Below are 23,661 nucleotides of genomic sequence, written 5' to 3'. Positions count from 1 at the left end.
TCTTTAATCCTCCAATAAATATATCACACTTCCTTAACTTGTCACAGTGGTGTATACGGTTAGGTAATCTAGCCAGGCATTGTAAAGATAAAAATCAATAATCTTCGTCTGTGAAACTTGGTAACTGTAAAAGTTATGATTGATGTCCTTTTGGTGTCCGAAAATTAGGTACGCAAAATAAATTATTTTGGAAAATAATTATGGGTGTCCGAATATTTAGAGTGTCCGAACTCTTAGGTGAATAACGGTAACATCTCTTTTTGATAAATAACATTGATGATCAAATGGCAGCATTTTTTAGATGCTGAAAACTGCTTTTTAAATATTTACTTCCCAATTCAGCTTGTTTCTTATGTTAAGTTTTTTGCTAAGTTATAAGAATGTCTGACTTTTTGAAAAGAATTGATATCATACCTCAGGCCATCAACCTGACATATACTTACAAACATAATCTGTTTTTAAGATAAAGGGGATGTTCCGGGGAGACAGAAAGGAGATCGGACCATTGGAACGGTTTGCGGCAGGGTCGTCAGCTGGGGCCATATCTCAATCCATCATTTATCCAATGGAGGTAGGCTGTAAACCAAGTATAACTGTTTCCTTTAGAGAGACGCCTTTATACTTCACTATACAAAGAGTCATTGTTAGGCCTAAAAAAAAATATGTTCGTTTCGGGTAACCCGACCCTACCCCTACCTATAAAAATGCGTCGACCCTAACTATTTTTTTCCGTTTCTGAGCAAAAAAAATATTTGTTAGCTGATGGAGAGTTACGAAGGGCGGATATATGCAGATTTTAATCAGAATTATTGTTTATATGATAAAACAAAGTCAGGCAATGACAGTAATGTAGGAAAGACTGCCATGTGCAAGACTCTGAACTTACAACAGATTTTGAAAAATAAAAATAAAAATCCCTACCTACCCTACCTAGAAATTTTGGGAAGGTTACCCTAAACAAACTATTTTTATTTATTTTTTGGCCTTACGCTATTTTACTTAAATTGATATAACGAGGTTGATGTAGCCATTTCTGTTGGAAGGAACGGGTTAAAAGCAAAAGACTTTGAATTTATAATCATATTTCAAGTTAGAATCAAACAAAAGAAATGTATGATTATCTTAAGCATTTAATTCTTTGAAGGCAGGACTGCACATTTTGGTCAACATGAGGGCAGAAGGGTGCTTCCAAACAGAATGTAACACCCACCAATAATGACTTAGTTGTTACTGAAATAATCTTAAATAGTCTTGTATAAACTTCACAAACGGCAACACATTGTTTCTGTTTATTTCCTTAACTTTGTCGTCATTTTTAAAAATGCTTGAATTTTTTCAAAAAAGTAGCAGAAAATGAAACTATGATACAATGTAAATATTCCTGTCAGATTTCTTTACAATCTGCCCAAAAAAAACATAATCACAGTTTATCATGGCTTTAACCCTATATTAATTAGAAACTTGCATATTTCCATTGCCTCTACAACTCCTTTATGATAATTTCAGTGTACATCTTACATTGACTAAGATCTGTATTGAATCGGCCCGCAGTCAGGGATTAAAATATGACCTAACATGATCAGGGCTTATCAGCAACCATTCGGAAGAGGCCAAGCCTTAGCACAGTCTTAAAGTGACACTCTTATTTAAAATCAATACTAACACATGTATAACAAACATAAATTTTGAGTGATAAACCTTTTATTACTTTCTGATAAATATATTTTTGGAAAAAATATGAATTACTGATCACAAGATTGTAACCATGTATATAGTAACCGTGTATTTTATTGCTGAAAACACAAACATTAAATGACTGGTGGGTCCTAAATGACTTACAGTGGTACCTCTTTTCTCATAAGGTTGAAATACTGTGTTTGCTTGACCTTTCTTTCAAATTAAGCAAGGTATCCTTCATAAAATCTTTTTTTTTTTCTATATTTATTCATCGGTAAAATTAAAACTATTGTATATATTTTGGTACATTTTTTATTTGGGATTAAGTGCAAGATATATTGTCTTTTGTCATTTTCTCATAATAGCGATTACACTTATTGTTTCTGCCACTCTAAAATGAGACTATAGGTTTTGTCCTTATTGTAAGCCAGATGTGATAGGAGATGAATATCAGCTCTTATTACATTGCCTATTGTATCTTAAATTTAACAAATTCATTTCCAGGTATTGAAGACCCGTCTAGCGCTGCGAAAAACAGGCCAGTATAGTGGAATGGTTGACTGTGCGGCGAAACTTTTCAAGCACGAGGGGGCTGGTGTGTTCTACCGTGGTTTTTTACCAAATATTATAGGCATTATTCCCTATGCTGGCACTGATCTGTGTATATACGAGGTATGTTAGTGAATGTTTTTAGGGTCAAAAAATATCCGGACTTAGCATGGATCAGGTTTTACACAACTAAGTCTGAATATATTCAGACCCGGCATGTTAAGTTAAGAATAAATGAAACTGGGGAATGATTTGAGTTCTGAGTAAATTCTGAAATCAATATTGAGCACTTTAAATTTTTGAGTCAGTATTACAGAAACATCATAAGATAATTTTAACGTTCTGTAATTGAAGTGTCAATATTGAAATTGTTATATATATTTCTTGAAAAAAACTTATTATTTAAAATTAATTTTTTCATTTTTAAAAAGCTTTAAAGAAGTGTCCATATTTTAATTGCAGGCCTCCTGGCCATCATCTGAGTATGATTAAGAAACTATGTTTAATTCAAAATGTAGTCTGTGTCATAGAATTTTATAATGATTCTTTTTTAGAAGCTTTACTTATGGTTTTTTGGCAAAATGTAACGTTTCCTGCCATATTTGTTTAATAATTATGAACAAGCACCTTAGAGCATTAGGATGGTAAAGCAACACTTTAACAGATTGAAAACTTACTCTATTTTTTGTCTTTGAATGAGCCAATCTTTGATTGAGCCAATTTTGTGTAAATGCCTTGAAATCAGTGCTTAAATTAAGAAGGCTAACTTAAGAAACCATCTCTAGTGTTATGAAAGCTAGTACAGTAGCTAAAAGGATAGGATGAGAAAGTACATTTGGTGAGGTTTGAACCCAACACCTTAGCGGTGTGGGTGAAAGGCCAACTCATTTACCACAAGAGCACTCTCACCCTGGTGGGGATTGAACCCACAGCCTTTTGGATGAGAGGTGGACACGCCTTAAACATCAGATTGCTTAAAGATTGGAGGTTTGCCCAGTAAATGCAGTGGTTAGCACACTGTCATCTCAACAAAGAGTTCTGAAATATTTTAAATATGTGTTAATTTGGTTTTCTAACAAATGGACAAGGAACATAATGTATTTTGCCCAATTCTTTTCAGACTCTAAAGAAGCTTTACCGTCGTAAAAACGAGGGTGCTGATCCCGGGATTGTTGCCCTTGTATTGTGCGGTGCTACGAGTTCCACGTGCGGGCAGCTTGTCAGCTATCCACTCGCTCTTATACGCACAAAACTACAGGCTGAACGTAGGCTATTTTATTATTGATTATTTGTTATTGATTATTGTTATACAGTTGAAACCTATTCACCCAATATCGCTTAGTTCAATTTCTTTGTTGGCCTGTAAAGAACCATGTAAGTATGCCCGCTTGGCTCAATATTTTTCGAGGCTTGACAGAAGTATTTTGGCCTTACCATGGATTAAGTCAATGGGTTTCAACTGTATCTTACATAGTTATATTAATTCTTGTCTTATTTAAGTGGCAGTGGCCTTAAAACTGTCTAATTTTCATCATTTTGTTTTGAGTACCGCAGAAACAATAGTGACTAGATATTATTTGTAAGGCCTGCTGATAACTAGTTGTGTGTAACCGTTGAGTTCATTTTACAAGACAAATATTTTCGGAGCACCTGTTGAAACAAAAATATTGCCTGGATTACATTTTGTGTTTTGAACAGAATTTTTTTTTTTAACTTGAAGAACAAAGGTTCTATTTAATTTTGCAAGCTAAAATAAGTTATAATGTAAGAAATGGAACAGATGGCTTTTGATCAATTTGGCTGATTACTGTAATCGAATATCATGCACATGGCTGGCACTTTAAGTCATACATTATTCATTATTTTTTCAAATTAACACCAGTAAAAAGAAATTATATCTGAATGCTTGTCCTTTATTCATGATTTCTCACTCAAATGAAAGTCATAATAATTTACTCAAATGAAATGTCAGTCAAAAGAAAATGCAATCTGAATCCTTAACGATGACTGTCCATGATACCAACAGAGAATGTTCCTATTTTCACAGCTGGTGATAATAAAAGCACCTTGAGTTCAATGTTTAACCGTATACTCCGAAATGAGGGACTAAAGGGATTTTACCGTGGCCTCGCGCCGAACTTCCTCAAAGTTGCGCCAGCCGTGTCCATCAGCTATGTCGTGTACGAGTCTGTAAGAGAACAACTTGGAATGAAGATGTCTTAGATGGGATATGAAGTGGTCTGGGACCAGATTTCGAAGTAGAAGAGATGGATCGAATTGGCGGAAAGAGGCTGACGGCCTGATCAGGGGTTTTTGTCGATATATTATGTGATTTTATGAGTACATGCATAAGTATGTGTGTACTGGTTAGAATTTTGCAATTTGATTATAGAAATATACTCTATATACAGAAGATGGAAGCTTTTTACATTAAATTTGCTATTGTTATTGATCTTTGAAATGACCGAAGAAGCTAAAAGCTGCACTCTCACTCACTGACCGTTTTGACAATTTTTTACCTTTTTGGCTTTTGTGTAAATGTCTGAAAACCTGTGATATAAGACTGCTGATAAAAGATCATATCGCAGTTTTTTAAAATTTAAGCTTGAAAATTGATGTTTTATGGCTAAAAACGTTACTAACGCTTTAAGAAAAAAATAAAGTTTTCCAAACAAATGAGATCTGTTGCGAGTTATCTTTTCTTTTCTTTATCTGACTGGTTTGAAAATACTGATGCCAAAATTCAGCTGATTCTAAGACAAAAAACGGAAGAGTTGTCAAATCAGTCAATCTATGAGAGTGCAGCTTTTAAGGTTGATAATTACAAATGCTTAGTTTGAGGAATGTATAGGATTTTACACGATTTGCCATTTAAAGGGACTGGACACCAGTTGATCGAGTTGAAAGAAAAAAAAGAAAAATGTCAATCTTACTTACTGATGTATCATATCGCTTACAAGACATGCTTCTTTTACAGTTTTTGGGCTTATCTACCACATAAATCCCAGTAAGTTTAAAATAGCATCATTTTTAAATTGGGAACCTCAGATGAGACAAGCAACATGATTGTTGCAATTATTCGTTAAATCATGTAAAATGATGACTTTAGGCTTGTTTTGAGGAAATATTGTTTTTGCCGATTTTTGGATCATCCGGTGTCTAATCCCTTTAATATAAAAATAATATGAAACAAGTTTAAGAAAATTTATAAAGTGAGCCTTTTATGAGCTTTATAACTTTTAACGTAACAAGTTCAATGTAGTTTTGTATTGAATGACACAATCGTTGCCAGAAATAAGAAAAAATATTTCCATTTTTCATTAATAAGTTTGACACTAAAAATGTAGGGCAATATGACATCAATCTCAAGTAATATTTCGCTAGTGTTATATAAGGAAATACAATATTTTTGAATTGCTCTCAAAAGAAGCAACGTCATGTGACTTGAATTGTCAATCCCAAATTCCTCTACTAGATTTTTCAACAGCCCTGCTGTAAAATATCCAAAATTTGCTCGAAACGCATTCTACCATTGCAGTGCTATAGTGGGTTCGTGCTAATTTCGACCACAACATGATGATAATAATATTGTCAAAATTGTTTAAGATTGAGACTTCTGCTGTAATTTACGTATTTATAAGGAAAACATGTATATTATGTATATTTTGGAGTTGGAACATGTTTGACATTTGAAAGAGAATGTGTTTGGTATTTATTAGGCCTAAAAAAATAATGTGTTTGTTTCTGGTTTTATTTCACAGAAAAATAGGGTAGGTGGGTCGGAAAATCATTTTATTTGAATATTTTTTTATTAGCCATTTTTTTTTTATTAATATTTTTCTGTTACTATAAACTAAAGGTTAAATGCTTGAGAACATTGATTCACTCAGTTTTAGCTTTGCTAGTATTAGTAAAAGCTGAAAACACATCATTTTTAACTTTTGATAGATTAAAATAAAACAAATAAACAAATTAAATTTCTCAAGGCAATAAAAAAAACGTCTAGGGTCGGGGCTAAAAATAGGTAAGGTCAGGCTACTGGAAACAGACATATATATTTTTTATGCCTTACTGAATATAGTGGGGCTGATTGTTCAGAACTTTGTTAAAGTTAACAATCTTGTTAACTTCAGCGTTGTTAACTTTACAATCATTACTGCACTGGAAGTTTTCTTTAAATATGATCTGCTGTATTTGAAACAACTGTTTCAGAAGGGCAATAAAGATTTGAAAGTTATTTACTGCGCTGACCCGACAATGTTGCTAAGTTTAACAAAGTTCTGAACAATAGGCCCAATATGTGAACATGGCCTTTTGGTATGTAAATAAAAGTAATGTAATTGATAATTGGTTCAAATTTACTTCAAGATTGTTACAGATTTTTGTTTAAGATTTGTACTGTTGAGAATAGACCTAGAATTGTGGTAATATGGGAATGAATATCAGGGGTTCTAATGTACAGGATCAATCACAAAATCACGATTAAGAGCTTTTAACTATCAGAATATTTTATAGTTTTAAAGATCGATTTTTGGCTCAGACATAGTTTTAAAGATCGATTTTTGGCTCTGACATAGTTTTAAGATAAATTTTTGGCTCCGACTTAGTTTCAAGATCGATTAAGGGCTTGGACATAGTTTCAAGATCGATTTTTGGCTGTGACATAGTTTTAAAGATCGATTTTTGGCTCAGACATAGTTATAAAGATCAATTTTTTGCTCTTAACTTTCGTATCAAAAATAGAAGGTGCAAGTACCTTGAAATGAATAAAGATGACTCTTTGGAGAAAAAAAATATTTTGAGAGGTCAAAGCCTCTTTACACTGCTTAGGGCATGAACCCCTCGTACTCTTAAAGCTGCACTCTCACAGATTGACAGTTTTGACATTTTTTAATTTTTTTGTCTCCGAATCAGCTGATATTTGCATCGATATGCCTTCAATTCAGTCATTTTAGATAACTCACAATAGAACATATCTCAAGTGTACGGAAAGGGCCCGAAAATTTCAATTTTCTTAAAGCGTTGGTAACGCTTTTAACAAGTCAATCTTTGAGCGTGCTTTAAAGACCTGGCTGTTTTCTGAGATCAACAATAAGCTATTATAATCCCTGGTATGTATGTATTTGAACTAGGAAGTTGAAATTAATCACCAAGTTTGATACAAATAGATAAACAGGGATATTATGGAAGACGAATTCTGATTTTGAAGGTATTAATATCAGTTCAGTATATTACTGCGCAATATATGTTTACCATGTTAATGTATGTTGTATTTTTTGTCGATGTTGTACATTTCACTCTTTAACCAAACCTTGACCATTTTTATGTTGTTGTTTTTTTAATTTCTTTCAACTTTCTGAAGAAATAGTTTAATTTGTATAATTGATTTTTAGGTTTTTCTAAGATAACATACATGTACTTATTTTTTTCTGTAGTTAATATACTAGGACAGTTAATGTGAAGGGATTAAAGTAATTGAATATAAGTTTCTATCATGTGTTTCCAGATCGGATTGAAAAATCTGATCCGACAGAATGCGCGTCAGCCTGTAATGAGGTAGCATGCCCGAGAGTCAGATTTTTTTATCTGGACCAGAAAAACATGATATTGGTGTAAGTGATTCATCTTACATGGGGATGTAAGACAGGTTTTTCCAGCACTGGTCACATGGCCGAAAACACACGTCTACGTTTATTCTATGTTTAGTACACGTGGATATAATAAACATAAACAATTTATTCTTATGTCCATAAATAAGCTCTATAAGATGCAGGTAATGATTTTAATCATATTATGTGGAGAAAAACCATGTTCTTTCTACCGTTAAATTCTGTATGCAAGTTCTAAATTTTCTGAAATACACTTGGAATGAATATTAAATTATGCCTTTGGGGATAAAACTATGTAGCAATTTTTTTAACTAGAATTATGTTACAAATACAATTGTTTCGCACAAGGGATTTGAAGGGATTAATCTATCATTGAATAATTGAGCTGATTACAACATATCATGGAAGAGATGTTTAAAACATTCTCCATTTACTGAATAAAAGTGGTTTATATAGTATAAATATATCCGAAAACGAATAACAAAATCCCACTTAAACAATGCTACTTAGTATAATGATTTTTACAATGTCATGAAAATTATGACCTTGCTATGGGTTTGCAATTTGGCATAGACAGCAGTATAAAATATAAAATAATGGATAAATATTGACTTTGATCATAATTCTATTGTATTGATTAGTTGAGTTTTTCGAATTTTTTGTACAAGTGATTAAATACACAAAATGCCAGTAAAACAAGCAGGGTGTTTTTTGGTGGGGGGATAGCTGACATTTAACATTCACGATTTTTTTTTTTTTTTCTAGAAATAACATACCGGTAACTTATTTATTTTAGGACTACGTAAATTGTAACTTTTTTCTTTCTTTTGCTTTTTACTTATTAATGCCATGTGAGTAATTTGTATATTTGGTGCAATCATATTATTGTTTCAATACATTGGCTGCCTCCTTAATTTACAATACACCAATATTTTTTTAAAAAGCATTAAAAACAATTTAGCGAAAATAGAAAAAAATAGGGGGATTTTGTGTGTTTTTTTAATACATTGCATCGAAAATTAATCATTTTCAAAATGACCATGCCTCATTTTTAGCTCTACTGGCCAAAGGCCAGAAGAGCTTATGCGATGGTAATGTGTACGTAGTATGTGCATCTGTGCGGTCGTGCGTCTGTAAACAATTGCTTGTGAACACGATACAGTCTTCAGTTTTGATTGTATCTCGATGAAACTTGTACAGTATCTAGATATCCATTAGAGCTGGGTTCCTTTCGAAAACCAGCCAGATCCGCCCATGCATGCCTAGATTATGGCTCTTGATAGTATAAAAAATGCTATTGTGTAAACAATTGGTTGTGAACACGATACAGTCTTCAGTTTTTATTGTATCTCAATGAAACTTGTACAGTATCTAGATATCCATTAGAGCTCGGTTCCTTTCGAAAACCAGCCAGATCCGCCCATGAATGCCTAGATTATAGACCATGAAAGTTTTAAAGAAATGCTCTCTATTTTTAGCCAGGTCTGCATGAGCGAATTCTATTTTTAGCCAAGTTTACATGTACATGTAAATTCAAGTCTAGAGTTAAGGGAGACAATTTGCAAGTCTAGGATTTTGAGAGACATTTTGCTTTTTGCTTCTGCAGCTGATTTTGTGAATTACTCTGCCTTGTTCTTGTTGAAAACCCAAAGGCCATTTTTTAGCTTTTAAGTTCTGTAGTTTGCTCATTCATCTTAACAAAATTGGTTGTGAATGTTTAAGTTATGCACCTGGTGTCATTACTGGCCACACCCAGGGTTCACAGGTTTGGTAAACATAAATCTGGAAAGGTTTGAAAATCTTTTTGTGTGTTCATGCATCCATCTCAGCACAATTGATTGTGAATGTTTGTTCAAATTGATCAATGTTGTCCTAGGATGCCCTTGACTTTGACCTTTTGACCAACTTTTTTTAACTTTTAAAACTACAGAAATTTTTACTATGAGTACAGCTTTGAAAGCATTTTTTTTTGTCAGATGACTTTTACTTGGCAAATATTAAAATAGTTCATGCAACTAATCTGCTTACAATACTTTCTGGGCTCAGATGTTGAACGTGCTACGTTTTCAGGTAAGCCAAACACAAAACATTAACCATATGTCTGTTGCCTTTTACCCATACATACATGCTCTGGATTGATATGACCACAAAAGCCATGCCAGTAGAGCATAGGCCCTTTTGGGCCTCTTGTTGTTGTATATAATAAGTATATATTTTTCACACTATATTTACACATGATATGCAAAGTAGTGCTTAGCCGACCTCACTCTCGTTTTCTGTTATATCTATCATGTGTATATTTCAATTGCTTATTGCTCACCGTATATATATTTTATTTTTATATATTATCTATTATTGTAACATTTATTTCGCTGTTCGTCTGATGATTATTGATTATTGGTTGTGTTCCAACAAGTATATTTTGTCCAGATAATTGATTATTTCCAAATTGTCAACTTAAAATTGTACCAATTTTGAGAGTGTTTTCTTTGTTTTTCGTCTACTCATTAAAGGTACCAGACACTAGATGATACAATTGCAAGAAAAAAAGAAAATTATTAAAAACCTTACATAAAAGCAAGAACAACGCATAAAATCTAACTTATTGAAATTTCGCATCGCTTAGGGCACATGATACTTTCTTTTGCCGTTTTTGCGTATTTTTCCAATTGAATATTTACTGGGTTTGTCTACCACGTAAAAATCCAAGTTAATTTAAAAATAGCATCAAAATGTGTCTGTCCTAATCACGTGACTTTCACATGCTTACTGTACACCCTATAAACTGGGAAACCATTATGCGCTTTTTTTAAACGTCTGAACTCAGCTGAGACAGCAACAAAATATTCTTTTAATCATGGAAAATGATGTTTTATCACCATTCTAGCTTTTACTGGCAATTCTAGGCTTGTTTTGTGGAAATAATGTATTTGCCGATTTTGTGACCATCTGGTGTCTAGTCCCTTTAACTCCAACATCAGAGCTATAACAAGTAGGCGGAGCTTAAATGTTCAATAACTATTGTGATGATAAATATCAACACTATTAACTTATACAGCATGCTAGTTAACGAACAATGACATTGACAAAATGGTACAAAATGATTACATCCCCCATGAACTAACCTTTGTGATTGAAATGCTTGTGTAAAATGCGCTGAAACGCCTAAGTTCAATTTCTATGACTCCGGTTATGGGTGCCACAGTAAGTATAACTTGATGTGTGTTTGGCAACAGGCTTCTTGTCTTTCATCGCTTATCTAAACAAGATTCCAAGTGCTAAATATTTTCACTCATAGTAAGAAATTGGGCAGTAATTACAAAGCTACTTAACTTAGAAACTTGATTAACTTTATAGCGGAATATAGCCTTTAATTAAGTTTTATTTACAGAAAATTAACCTAATTTGATCACTAAACATATGAAAATGAGTATAATTTTGTTAAGATTATAAATGCATATGAAAATCTATCATGAAAAGAGGGCATTTGAAATTATATCTGTAAATTTTTGGGATATTTTTTTTCACCTACATACCATGTGAATTAAGAGCTCTTGAATGTGTGTGTCAATCAAAGATTTTCAAAGAAGAGTAATTATATAATTATGTAAAAAAAAATCCTTTAAGTCAAATATTTATTTGAGAAAATAAAAAGGTCTCTCTTGTCTCAAGTTAATTTATAAAAATGATATGTTTTCTAATATATATCTTTTAATATGTATTCATTATTGTCTTGTAATTCAATCCAGAGATATAAATTTCTTAATATATCCATTTTGTTACTTTTTTGTGTATAAATGATCTGTCTTATTTAAGTACAGAACAAATATCAGTTACATTATAAATGATGTGATGACACCGTACCAGAATATTCTGTCCCCAATTACCTGAAACATCTTAAGCTTAACAGGCTTAAGTAGCTTTTTTCACTTAGCCAAAATACATACTTAAACTTGATTTTGTTAAATGAAAAAAAATATGGTGATTATCATACACATAATTCCTATTTAAAGCCTAAAATCTCTGGAAAAAAAGAAGAAAATATTACACAAATTATAAGATTTTTTTTTTGAGATTAGCTTAATCTTGTTTTAAGGGACTAAATTGTATAATAATGTTAATTTTTTTTTGCCTCAGTGACACCATACTATTTTGATATAATTTGAAAGGATTTAATATGTAAATCAGGCCTCAATTTCTCAAATGTTCTTAAGTAGCCCATTTCCTTACTAAGGCCTTTCCATCTGCATTAGGTTTTGAAGCTTACTGGTTTGTGATTTCAAACACGACTGAACATGCTGTAATTAACTGGATCTACTTTTTATTGTTTACATCTTCACCGCATCGTTTGTACTCCTACACCGGATGTTGTCACTTTATCGAATACATTGTGGTTACGTTCAACCGATTTTATTTTATTTAATTTTTAATAACATAGTTTAATGCTTAGTACATAAGTAAAATTTTCCTCCCCTATATAGTGTTTGGGTAATGAAACACTAGAAAGCAGTGCAATTTCGCGTTAGAATTGGTCGATTGATTTTAAATTATATAGGAAATTTATTTAGTGGTATATAACCTCCCATTACACCTCAAAATGATTAGTTATTCCACACCACGGTTCATTGGTTCTGTACTTTTCGTACTATTTATATATTGACCAAGGTTAGGTAGAACGAAAACCAGTCTTAGGCGAACTTGTATGGACGAAGGGAAAACAAACATGTTGATTGAATGAAAAAAGGGCATTTATTCAAAAAAGTGTTCTAAACTAATATATATACACATGTAGTTTTTCCAAGAGATCATATCTGGGTGGATAAAACACCTGTTTTAAGGTCGCCGCCCCGTTATCATTCGTCCATATAACAAATAAAGTACTGAGGTAATGAAAGTCACAAAGGAATAACCTTGAATTCCTGGAATCACTGTACAAATAATCAAAAATGTATTAAGTTTGGCGAGGCAATCGCCCACGCCGAAAAATATCTGAGAACGGCCAAGAACAATGTCATTGGCTTAGGTGTGTCACGTGATGAAATCTAGTCAAATGATTGGTTAAAATAATAAACAATGCTAAGAAAATACCCTAACGGTTAAATAGGTGACACACAACTAATAGTTTATTTGTTCAAGTTTATAAATGATTTTATGTTTTTCCATAAAATTTCATTTATCATGTATGTATGTATGTATGTATGTGATGATTAATTGAAATGTTGCCGATCGGCGTGAAAAATATACTAGTAAATAAAGTTCACAAAGTATTTAGTGTTAAAGCTGCACACTCACAGAATGACAGTTTTGATTTTTGCTCTCTCAGAATAACCTGATTTTGGTTTCAGTGCTTACAATTCAGTTATATAAGACAACTCACAATAGAGCAGATCTCAATTATTACAAAAAACTTCCGAAATTTTCGTTTTTCTTAAATTTGTAACGCTATTTGTCATAAAACATCAATTTCGATTATAAATATGAAAAACTACAAAAAAAAGAAAGTTGACAAACGGTCAATCTGCGAAAGTGCAGCTTTACAAGAGCACTTTATAGAAACTAGACATAATGTGATACTAAATATACACACTATGAACTGGGAAACCATAATGCGTCATACGCTATTTTTAAACGGGTAAACTCAGCTCATATTCTTTTAATCGTGCAGAATGATGTATTATCGGCCTCATGGTAGCTCGCATTGACTTTTCTAAACTTATTTTGTGGAAATTATGATTTTGCCGATTGTGTAAGCACCTGGTGTCTAGTCCCTTTAACAAAGACTTCAAATCCGGAAAAGGCAGGATTTTTTACTGAAGAAATAAATCGATTTTTATGTATTAATATAACTTTAAGTGTTTATGCTCGTTGTTTCGCCAATTTGATCGATGGAAGAACACTCGCTGGAAATAAGTTATTTAATAAGAAAGCTACTGAAGAAAACAAATACCAAGTTAGTATCATGGCGTTAACTAACTTTAAAATTACCAGTTCGCTCTGATATTTTTCAAGATAATTAATTGTAGATGACTTGTACGCCAAAACTGGCTGTGTTAGTGGTGTGTTAGCTTATTTATACTCGCACTCGGGCTTTGCCCAATCGGCGACTGCCCCGATAAGATTGTTAGCCATTTGAGGTTTTTGTAGTCGAGTGCACAGACAGAATATAAGCCATGTAAGCTATTTATAGCTATCCTGGTTCTTAAATGTACACCAGTTTACATCACACCGTCTCCGTGACCTTATGGTTAGGGCGTCCGCCTACGGAGCGGGAGGTCGTGGGTTCGATCATGGGTCGCGTCATACCGAAAGACGTTAAAAGTTGGTACAAGTAGCTCCCTTGCCTGGCGCTCGGCATTTAAAGGGTAGTGCTGGGAAAAGTGGTGTACTCAGTACTGGTTCAATCCAGGAAAGTTGTATCCCGTGTATCGGTGCTTTACACCGAGCACGTTAAAGAACCAAGAGGTCTCTTCGCAAAGAGCTAGGGTATCGCACCCGGATCTCATGTATCTCACTCTGTTTCTTCAAGTCTTCCAATGTCTGGATTTGACTGCGAATTGCTGTCACTTCTATCTCATGTCACCTATGGCATTTAAACACAATTTAAGTCGTGATGGCGTCACGGCGGGGTCAAGCCATAATGCAGCCAATGGGCGCGGGCAGACCTTGATAAACTCAAATAAACAAACAAACATCACTGTCACACGGGACCCCCATTTATCGTCCCTCCAGGACGACGAATAGTATTTTTAATGTTGCGGCGGGGAATCGAACCGGCGAACCCTGGATTGAGGGTTAAGGGTGTAAGCTTTGGCCAAAATTTCAACTTGACGGAATTATCATACATCACTGACTCTATTCAACGTATATGTCCGTTATCTAAACTCGTAATACTATTAGCTACATCGTTCATTCAATACCGCCAGACTGTATGCGTTAAAAGTGAATATAGAAAAACACATGGTGTACATGGATGTCATGTTAATTAATTATCTTACTTTCCAGGTGTCTTTGCATTATCTACCCGATTACAAAAACCCCTGCTGGAAAGTTCCGATCCAATCTCCACCAATCAGATGTATTCCGTACTTCTATCTGATTGGCTGCGCGAAGTGCGGTACCACGAATCTTTGGGAAACAATCGTAAAACATCCACAAGTCGCTGATACGGAAAAAGAGACTGGCCACTGGATTAATAGGAAGAGGTTCCAAGGTATTTACTTAGCTTTCTGTGCTTGTCCCCAGTGTGTGTATACCACGTGATAAATGACGTCATATATGCGACGTCAGAGATTAATAGGAGGAGGCTCCAAGGTATTTACTTAGCTTTCTGGGCTTGTCCCCAGTGTGTGTATACCACGTGATAAATGACGTCATATATGCGACGTCAGAGATTAATAGGAGGAGGTTCCAAAGTAATTACTTAGCTTTCTGTGCTTGTCCCCAGTGTGTGTATACCACGTGATAAATGACGTCATATATGCTCCGTCGGAGATGAATAGGAGGAGGTTCCAAGGTATTTACTTAGCTTTCTGGGCTTGTCCCCAGTGTGTGTATACCACGTGATAAATGACGTCATATATGCGACGTCAGAGATTAATAGGAGGAGGTTCCAAAGTAATTACTTAGCTTTTTGTGCTTGTCCCCAGTGTGTGAATACCACGTGATAAATGACGTCATATATGCGATGTCGGAGATTAATAGGAGGAGGTTCCAAAGTATTTACTTAGCTTTCTGGGCTTGTCCCCAGTGTGTGTATACCACGTGATAAATGACGTCATATATGCGACGTCAGAGGGAAACAATAAAATAAAGACTTAAATCAAAGATAACTTTTCTTTTACTACATCATTTTAAATAACACAAAGGGCAATCTATGCCGCTTAAATAGCCCCGCCTTCGGCCTTTTACCAGAGTTTGATTGAGAGTGTATTCTCTTAAGACACTTCGACAAACCTTCACAATACGACCGTCTAACGAAGCACAGTTTAAACATTATTTTGGAAACAGGTTTGTCAAAGTGTTTGAAGAAACTAGTTACCTAATCAAACTCCGGTAATGAAAGTAAGGCGGGGCTTTTCAAGCGGCATAGACAGCCCTTTGTTTCATTGCCTACCTACCCTACCTGTTTTTGAAAAGCATGTTACCCTCACCAAATCATTGTTTTGCCTAAGGTTGTTTTTGCCTTGTCAGTCGTCATTTCTTATCTGAGTTATTTTTTATGATTAACATTGTGACATTTTTCAGAACTTGTTAAAGGTATCAATGTTGTCAACGTCATTATTGTTAAAGTGACACTCTTTTTCAAAATCAATACCTACACATGTAAAACAAACATAATTTTTGAGTGATACGCCCTCAACTACTTACTAAATAATGAATTTATGGAAAATATTAATAACTATTAACAATATTGTCACCGTGTTTTTAATATCTAAAAACGCAAAAATAATAAATGATTGGTGAATGCTAAAATATTTACTGCGATCTACTTTCGTCTCTTAAGTTAGAAATACTGTGTTTTCTGCACATGTCTTTTAAATTAAACTCATTATCGTTCATAAGCAGCATTGCTTTTGACATTTCTTCATCCTTAATGGTATATTAAAACAATTGTATTAATCAGGTTAAATCTTATTTGGGAGTAATAGTGCATCAACTTTCAAATAGTTACTGCTCCGAAAGTTTAAAGCTGCACTCTCACAGATTGAACGTGTTGACAACATTTTTCTTTTTTGTCTTGGAACGAGCCAATTTTTGCAAAAATCCATGGAAACCAGTTATATAAGACTGCTGACAAAAAATTAGATCGCAGATTTTTATATTTAAGTTCAAAATTTGATGTTTTATGTTGTTGTTTTTCTTAAACCGTTAGTAACGGTTTAAGCCATTAACATTAGTTTTCGAACGGAAATATGAAAATCTACGATCTGATTTTTTTGTCAGCAATCATATATCATTGGTTTGCAGATATTTACGCAAAAAAATTGCTCTTTCCTTGACAAAAATGGTATATCTGTGAGAGTGCAGCTTAAAGGGATACACTTGTGGTCCGCTGTTTTTCTTACAAGCATTATCGAGAGGTATGTAGACTATTAGTGTCCCTAGCCCCTTAAAGGTGCACTCTCACAGATGAACCATTTTGACAAGAGTTATATATATATATATTCTTAGATTGAACCAACTTTCGCGTAAATATCTCATAACTACTGATATAAGACTTGCAATCCGATCGCACTGTACTCTCACAGATTGACCGTTTTGACAACTTTCTATTATATTTTTTTTGTCTTAGATGAGCCAACTTTTACGTAAATGTCTGAGAACCCTTGATATCAAATATGACTAATGAGATCGCAGCTTTTCATATTTACGTTCGAAAATTGCTGTTTTATGCCGAGAAACTCATTTTTCTTAAAGCGTTACTAGTGCATTTACACACAATTTTCGAACGGAACTATTAAAAACTGCGATCTAATATTTTATCACCGTCTTATATCACTGCTTTTCAGATATACATTTAAACGCAAATATTGGTTCCTTCCAAGATGATATTTTTTTTTTAAAAATCAAGCATCAAAACCAAAAAAGCTATCGTATGATTAAGGTACAGCTAAAACAAAATTAGCCTTTATCATTTATTTAAGTAGTAGTAGTAGTAGTAGTAGTAGTAGTAGTAGTAGTAGTAGTAGTGGTAGTGGTAGTGGTAGTGGTAGTGGTAGTGGAAGTGGTAGTGGTAGTGGTAGTGGTAGTGGTAGTGGAAGTGGTAGTGGTAGTGGTAGTGGTAGTCGTAGTAGTAGTAGTAGTAGTAGTAGTAGTAGTAGTAGTAGTAGTAGTAGTAGTAGTAGTAGTAGTAGTAGTAGTAGTAGTGGTAGTAGTAGTTAAACAAAGATAACTTATCTTTTTCTACACTCTGGTAAAAGACAGAATGCGGGGCTCTGTAAGCGGCGTAGACTGCTATATGTTTCATTTAAATGGTGAAGAAGTAGAAAGAATCAGTAGAGCATTGGAGTGTGAATCGGACAACCCGGGTTCGATTCCCGGGCGTACCAGATCACGTCTGTTGTGATTGGTTATGAAATCGTTTCTACGACCATTCTCACTGTACGATTGCCCCTTGCATGTACAGAAGTTGTCAGTTCCTTGCAGAGGTGAAGGCACCTAGTACTGGTGAACCTCCCAGGATAGATGTGCGGTGATTGAACTGTCAATCTGGGACCCTTCAATGTGCACACGCCGGGACTCGGAGTATAAACTACTAACACCACCACCGACAGGCATTATTTGCCTGCCTTTCAGTGCGCTAGTCGCTTTGATTCAAGATAACAGAATGCTCAATAACCATTGAATGAATTTGCATTTCAGGAAAGCCGTTCCATTGGTATCTGGAATTCTTCAAGACCGCGGTCACAAAGGTTAAAACAAAAGTCGACAGCACAGGATTTCATCCATTGATAATCGGTACGACTTTTACTCAATTGAAGACATTAGTAAGAATTCAGAAATGTGGGTCACCGTAGTGCTTCAATATAACAGTCGAATCCCGTTGGCACGAAATCCCAGGGAACGGCGAAAATACTTCGAGCCTCTGGAAGTTCGAGCCAAGCGGAAATTCTTACCTTCAGTAGAAAGAAATTGGTCCTTTACATCCAGTTCGAGCCAATGAGGAAATTGAGCCAAGCGAGTTCGAGCCAACGGGGTTCGACTGTATTTAATAATTGAAAATGAAAAGGATAAGCCAATCTTCAGAATTTCAAATATAAAATGGTTGAGTACATCTTACTGTCTACAAGAGCTGTCACTGTAGAGTCCCCATGCAGGGTTATTGTATCAGTTTATCATTGTAGATATAATATTTTTTTTATCTGCTTTAGGTGACGGGAATCCATCGTTGATTGCCTTCAACGATTACTGGAAGCTCGATCCTGCAAATGCCCGTCACCTGTCGGAGCCCACCTTTACCAACGCCAACGCCCTCTATCGACTGAATCCCCAAGCCAAAATAATCGCCATCTTAAGAGATCCCGTGAAAAGGTATAAAACTTAAAAAATAGTAATTTCTGTATTTTTTTAGCTAAACTTGGTTTTATTATGTTGTTCATAGTATAGTGTATCATTTCGTGGTCATTTGGTCTCGTTGAAGGCCATAAGCTGTTTGTTTTAATGTATTTCAATTTAGGAATGAATTGCACGGTTGATGTCATTGTCTGGATATGCACGCAGTTGGGCCGGTTAAAGCGTGTGGGCAACGATTGACAAGACATAATTATCCAATTATTTTGTTTCTTATTTTTATAATTTTCTGAATTTTTTGTTCTTGTTTATTTTCAGATTAATATCGGAGTACAATTACTTTAACTCAACCAAATTTAAAAAGTCGTCAGAACATTTTCACTCCTTGGTTCAGCATGAAATACAAGAATTCAAAACTTGCAGTATGAAGCAGACGCTACGTCACTGCGTGTACATTAAACACAACGAATCTAAATTCGGCGTAAGTATTTTAAAGCTGCACTCTCACAGATTGAACGATTTGACAACTTTTTTTTGTCTTGTAGGGAGCCATTTTTTGCGAAAATCCATGGCAACCAGTTATATTAGACTGCTGACAAAAAATAAGATCGCAGATTTTTATAATTATGTTTAAAAATTGATTTTTTTTGCATTTTCCTTAAACCGTTAGTAACGGTTTAAGCCATAAAACATTGATTTTCGAAAGAAAAAATGAAAATCTACGATTTGATTTTTTTTGACAGCAATCTTATATCATTGGTTACAGATATTTAAGCAAAAATGCTCTTTCCACGACAAAAAATATTTTTTTTTTATTAAAATGGTATATCTGTGAGGGTGCAGATTTAATAGAACCTATAATGTAATGCAAACGTTTGCATGGAGACTTAAAGCCGCACTCTCACAGATTGACCGTTTTGACAACTTTTTATTTATATATTTTTGTCTTTGAAAAAGAAATATTTTACGTAATTGTCTGGACACCTGCTGACAAAAGATCAGATCGCAATTGTTTTTTTTTTATTTTTACGTTCGAAAATTAATGTTTTATTGATAAAATTGTTAATTACGCTTTAAGAAAAATGATTTTTTTTAGCATTATTATTATCTTACAATTGAAATCTGTTCTATCGTGGGTTGTCTTATATGACTCAATTGAAGGCATTGCTACCCAAACAAGCTGATTGTGGGAAAAAATGTCCAAACTGTCAATGTGTGTGAGTGCAGTTTTAATGACCCTTTCAAATTGCTTATGGTGAGTGTGTGTGTGTGCGTGCGTGCGTGTGTGTGTGTGTGTTTAAAAAAAAAAGACATATTAAACGTGTACATTGTACAAATCCATTGATGACTAAGCAAACAAGAAGAACAGTAAATGTTTATGAAAACACAATCTGTTACTGATTTTTCCAAGTGATTCATTAATATTCGGGGCATTTGAGCGCCCCAAAAAACTCTGTTCAAAATCTGACTACATTAGATGCATGGTTAAGGGTTGGCCACAATGCAATAGTGGGTAGGAGAGCTCAAAAACTAATACGTTTAAAAAGTTTATGTTCTATTTAGTTTTGAGGGACGATCTTTTTTGGGAGTGACACATATATTACTGGTGACATGTTTTGGGGTAGTAAGGAGTTAAACAAATTTTACAAAAAAATAATTTATAAGATTTTGAATCAAAAGGTATTCACATTAGTTCGGAAAAGTCTGTCATGGTTATTACATTGTTTGTATGTCAACATGCCCCAAATGTAACAATCTCTTGAGAGTTAATGCCGATATCTTGTCAAATAAGAAAGATATAGAAAAATAATGAAAATAGTGGATGGAATTTATTTCCGGGTAACAAAAATGCATATATCTTTTTTTTAAAATAGCTGCAATCAACACACAGCCCTAAGACATTTTTGATTGGTCAGTTCCGATAAAGTTGACTCATTAACATATTATTTTTGTATTAAGACATTTCCAGGAAAACGTATATGTTTTTTGATTGGAAATCTGATAAATATGCTTTCGTAAAAATAGCTCAACTCCTAATTGTACAGCTTTTCATGTTGCAACGGATATATGAATCATGTTCATTAAATATTGAACATTAACACCATTTAGATATTGTTTTTTTTAACAATTCAAATTTTGGTCCTTCAATCGACTTTTGCATCGCTGCTGATTAATTTAGATCTAAAACTCAGACAGTGTACAGGTATACACCAACCATGTCTCATTTACATATACGTCATAGGACCGAGTGCACTGATCTTAAATTAATTTGAATGGACCAAGATCAAATGCAATGAACATTCTAAGATGTTTTGCTCATCTCTTAGCCCAGGCTTTATGAAATACGTTTATTCGTTGCATGGGATCAAATATTACTGACCGCAGCAGATTCAAATTCAAATTCAAATTATTTATTTGTAAAGATTTAGACAGCTGATTGCTTAATTCAAGTACGTTATATAGTTTAAACGTACGGCAGGAATTTGGAGTGGCCGGATAATACAGGTTGCCGCTCAATACAGGTGACCGTACGACCAGGTTTGACTGTAGCATGAATCTATGAAGTTAATCGAATACGGGTGCATTTGCGATCACTGTTGAGATCTTTGTTTGCAAAATCAAGTTGATCCTGCTAGGATTATGTGCTATGTATTAAGGCTTTTAAGAAAAGAGACATTATATTGCTATTAAATGTGTTAGTTTTGTGTATATCATATGTATTGTTGGTATAGTTACCAAAATATCCATATGCATGACTTATATGTTACATGCATTACTTATTTGTTACATGCATTACTTATTTGTTACATGCATTACTTATTTGTTACATGCATTACTTATATGTTACATGCATGACTTATATGTTACATGCATGACCTATATGTTACATGCATGACTTATATGTTACATGCATTACTGATATGTTACATGCATTACTGATATGTTACATGCATGACTTATATGTTACATGCATGACTTATATGTTACATGCATTACTGATATGTTACATGCATGACTTATATGTTACATGCATAACTTATATGTTACATGCATAACTTATATGTTACATGCATGACTTATATGTTACATGCATGACTTATATGTTACATGCATTACTGATATGTTACATGCATGACTTATATGTTACATGCATGACTTATATGTTACATGCATGACTTATTTATCACTTGCATGCCATTCTTTCATTTTTTCATTCTGTGTTTATAACGATGAGCTGTATATGGTTAAGTGAAATAAACATTCTGTTCAGTTATGTTTTGTTCTATGTAAAGAGTATTACAATCTGTGAAAACACTACTGAATTCTATTTTCAGCGCGTATGGCTGGGCTTATATGCAGTATTTTTAGAGGACTATTATCGTGTATTTCCACGAGAGCAAATACTCGTGCTATCACTGGAAACTTGTAGTCAAGACTTCGCCCTTTGCCTACAGAGGACGTACGACTTTCTAGAAGTTGGTAAGTTAATGCCATCTTTTGTTTCATTTGTTTATTTGCTTCACTGGATGTTTTCCAAAATATTGTAGAAGGAAGATAAATGAAAGGTTATCACCGATTTGATATGTAATCGAATATGGCAGATGTACAAAATACACATTCACAGACAGGCAGACAGACTGCCAGGCGGGGGGAGTAGGCAGGTAGGGATGCAGGCAGACAGGCAAACAATCTGATAAGAAGGGAAACAAACAGGATGACGGACAGAGATAGATAGATAGACGGAGGACGGACGAACGGACATACAGAGAAACAGACATGCATATAGACGGACGGACAGACAGTACACAGACATATAGATACATACATACATAACACAATATAAGAACTTAAGAAAATATCAAATCAGGCATTTCATAGAAAAATATCAATATATATTTTTATTGAAGTGTTACATCATGACAATGTAAGACTTAAGCCTTATGTTGTGCTTTAAGCGACCAAGCTCTGACACAATTAACATTTAAACTGACAAATACGATTGTTTACATGACACTCGTAATTAAAATCATTACATGCACATGTATAACAAACATAAAATTTGAGTAACAAACCTTTAAATACTTTCTAAATAATGCATTTATGGAAATTATTAATTACTGATAACAAGATTGTAACCGTGTATTTTACAGCTGAAAACGGAGAAATATTTAATGACTGGTGGGTCCTAAAATATTAACAGTCATCAACTATCGTCGAATAAGATAATAATACCGCTTTTCTTTACCTTTCTTTCCGTTTAAACAAGGTGATCTTCATCAGAACCATTATTTCGATGTTGATTCATCCTTTTCGGTAAATTAAAACAATTGTATTTATTCTGGAACATCTTATTTGGAAGTAAGAGTGCATCTTTAATATTTACTGGTCATTTTTTCAGCACCAATTGACCTAGAAACTATACGAGTATGGTTAAACCAATCGGAGATAGCCAACCGGGGGCCTAGCAAAGTGACCATGTTGGATTCAACGAGACGAATGGCAGAGCAGTTTTATGAGCCATACAACGCCGACCTCCTCAAATTGATGGGACCTGATTTCAATTATACCTACACAAATGAGGTCTCATGATGTTGGGATTCAATGGAGAATCACTGGCACTGGATTTTCAAACTCAATCACTTTATTTTTCAAAATATTTTTTTTTTATATAATTCCAAACTAAAAATCATAATATCAAAAAAATGAAAAATATTTTTTTTATAAATATATATAAACAAAACAAAATGATTAATTATACAAAAATATTTTTTAATATTTTTCACATTTCTGGTTTTAACTTTTGATTTGGAATTAT

The 23,661-nt window shown here is 33.9% G+C and overlaps 2 protein-coding genes across 3 annotated transcripts in view; both read left to right on the top strand.

The window, feature by feature from the left end:
• The window catches only part of LOC128223819 (calcium-binding mitochondrial carrier protein SCaMC-2-like), a 36,548-nt gene extending 24,483 nt beyond the window's left edge, over positions 1-12,065 (top strand). For both annotated transcript variants that reach the window (XM_052933237.1, XM_052933235.1), the window contains 4 exons: positions 464-571; positions 2,182-2,349; positions 3,347-3,491; positions 4,274-12,065. In XM_052933237.1, the coding sequence (XP_052789197.1) occupies positions 464-571; positions 2,182-2,349; positions 3,347-3,491; positions 4,274-4,449 (597 nt within the window). In that variant the 3' untranslated portion in view covers positions 4,450-12,065. The remainder of the gene's footprint in view (positions 1-463; positions 572-2,181; positions 2,350-3,346; positions 3,492-4,273) is intronic.
• LOC128223180 (carbohydrate sulfotransferase 15-like) lies at positions 11,028-23,435 on the top strand. Its single transcript, XM_052932473.1, has 7 exons — positions 11,028-11,039; positions 14,838-15,045; positions 18,198-18,293; positions 18,707-18,866; positions 19,164-19,326; positions 22,181-22,325; positions 23,245-23,435. The coding sequence occupies exons 1-7, from the start codon at positions 11,028-11,030 to the stop codon at positions 23,433-23,435; spliced, it is 975 nt and encodes a 324-aa protein (XP_052788433.1).
• Positions 23,436-23,661: the final 226 nt, after the last annotated feature.

The sequence above is a fragment of the Mya arenaria genome, chromosome 17, assembly GCF_026914265.1.
Source record: "Mya arenaria isolate MELC-2E11 chromosome 17, ASM2691426v1".
Taxonomy (NCBI): Eukaryota; Metazoa; Mollusca; class Bivalvia; order Myida; family Myidae; genus Mya; species Mya arenaria.
The sequence above is the reverse complement of the archived record's forward strand: the minus strand, read 5'-3'. Positions and strand labels throughout refer to the sequence as shown.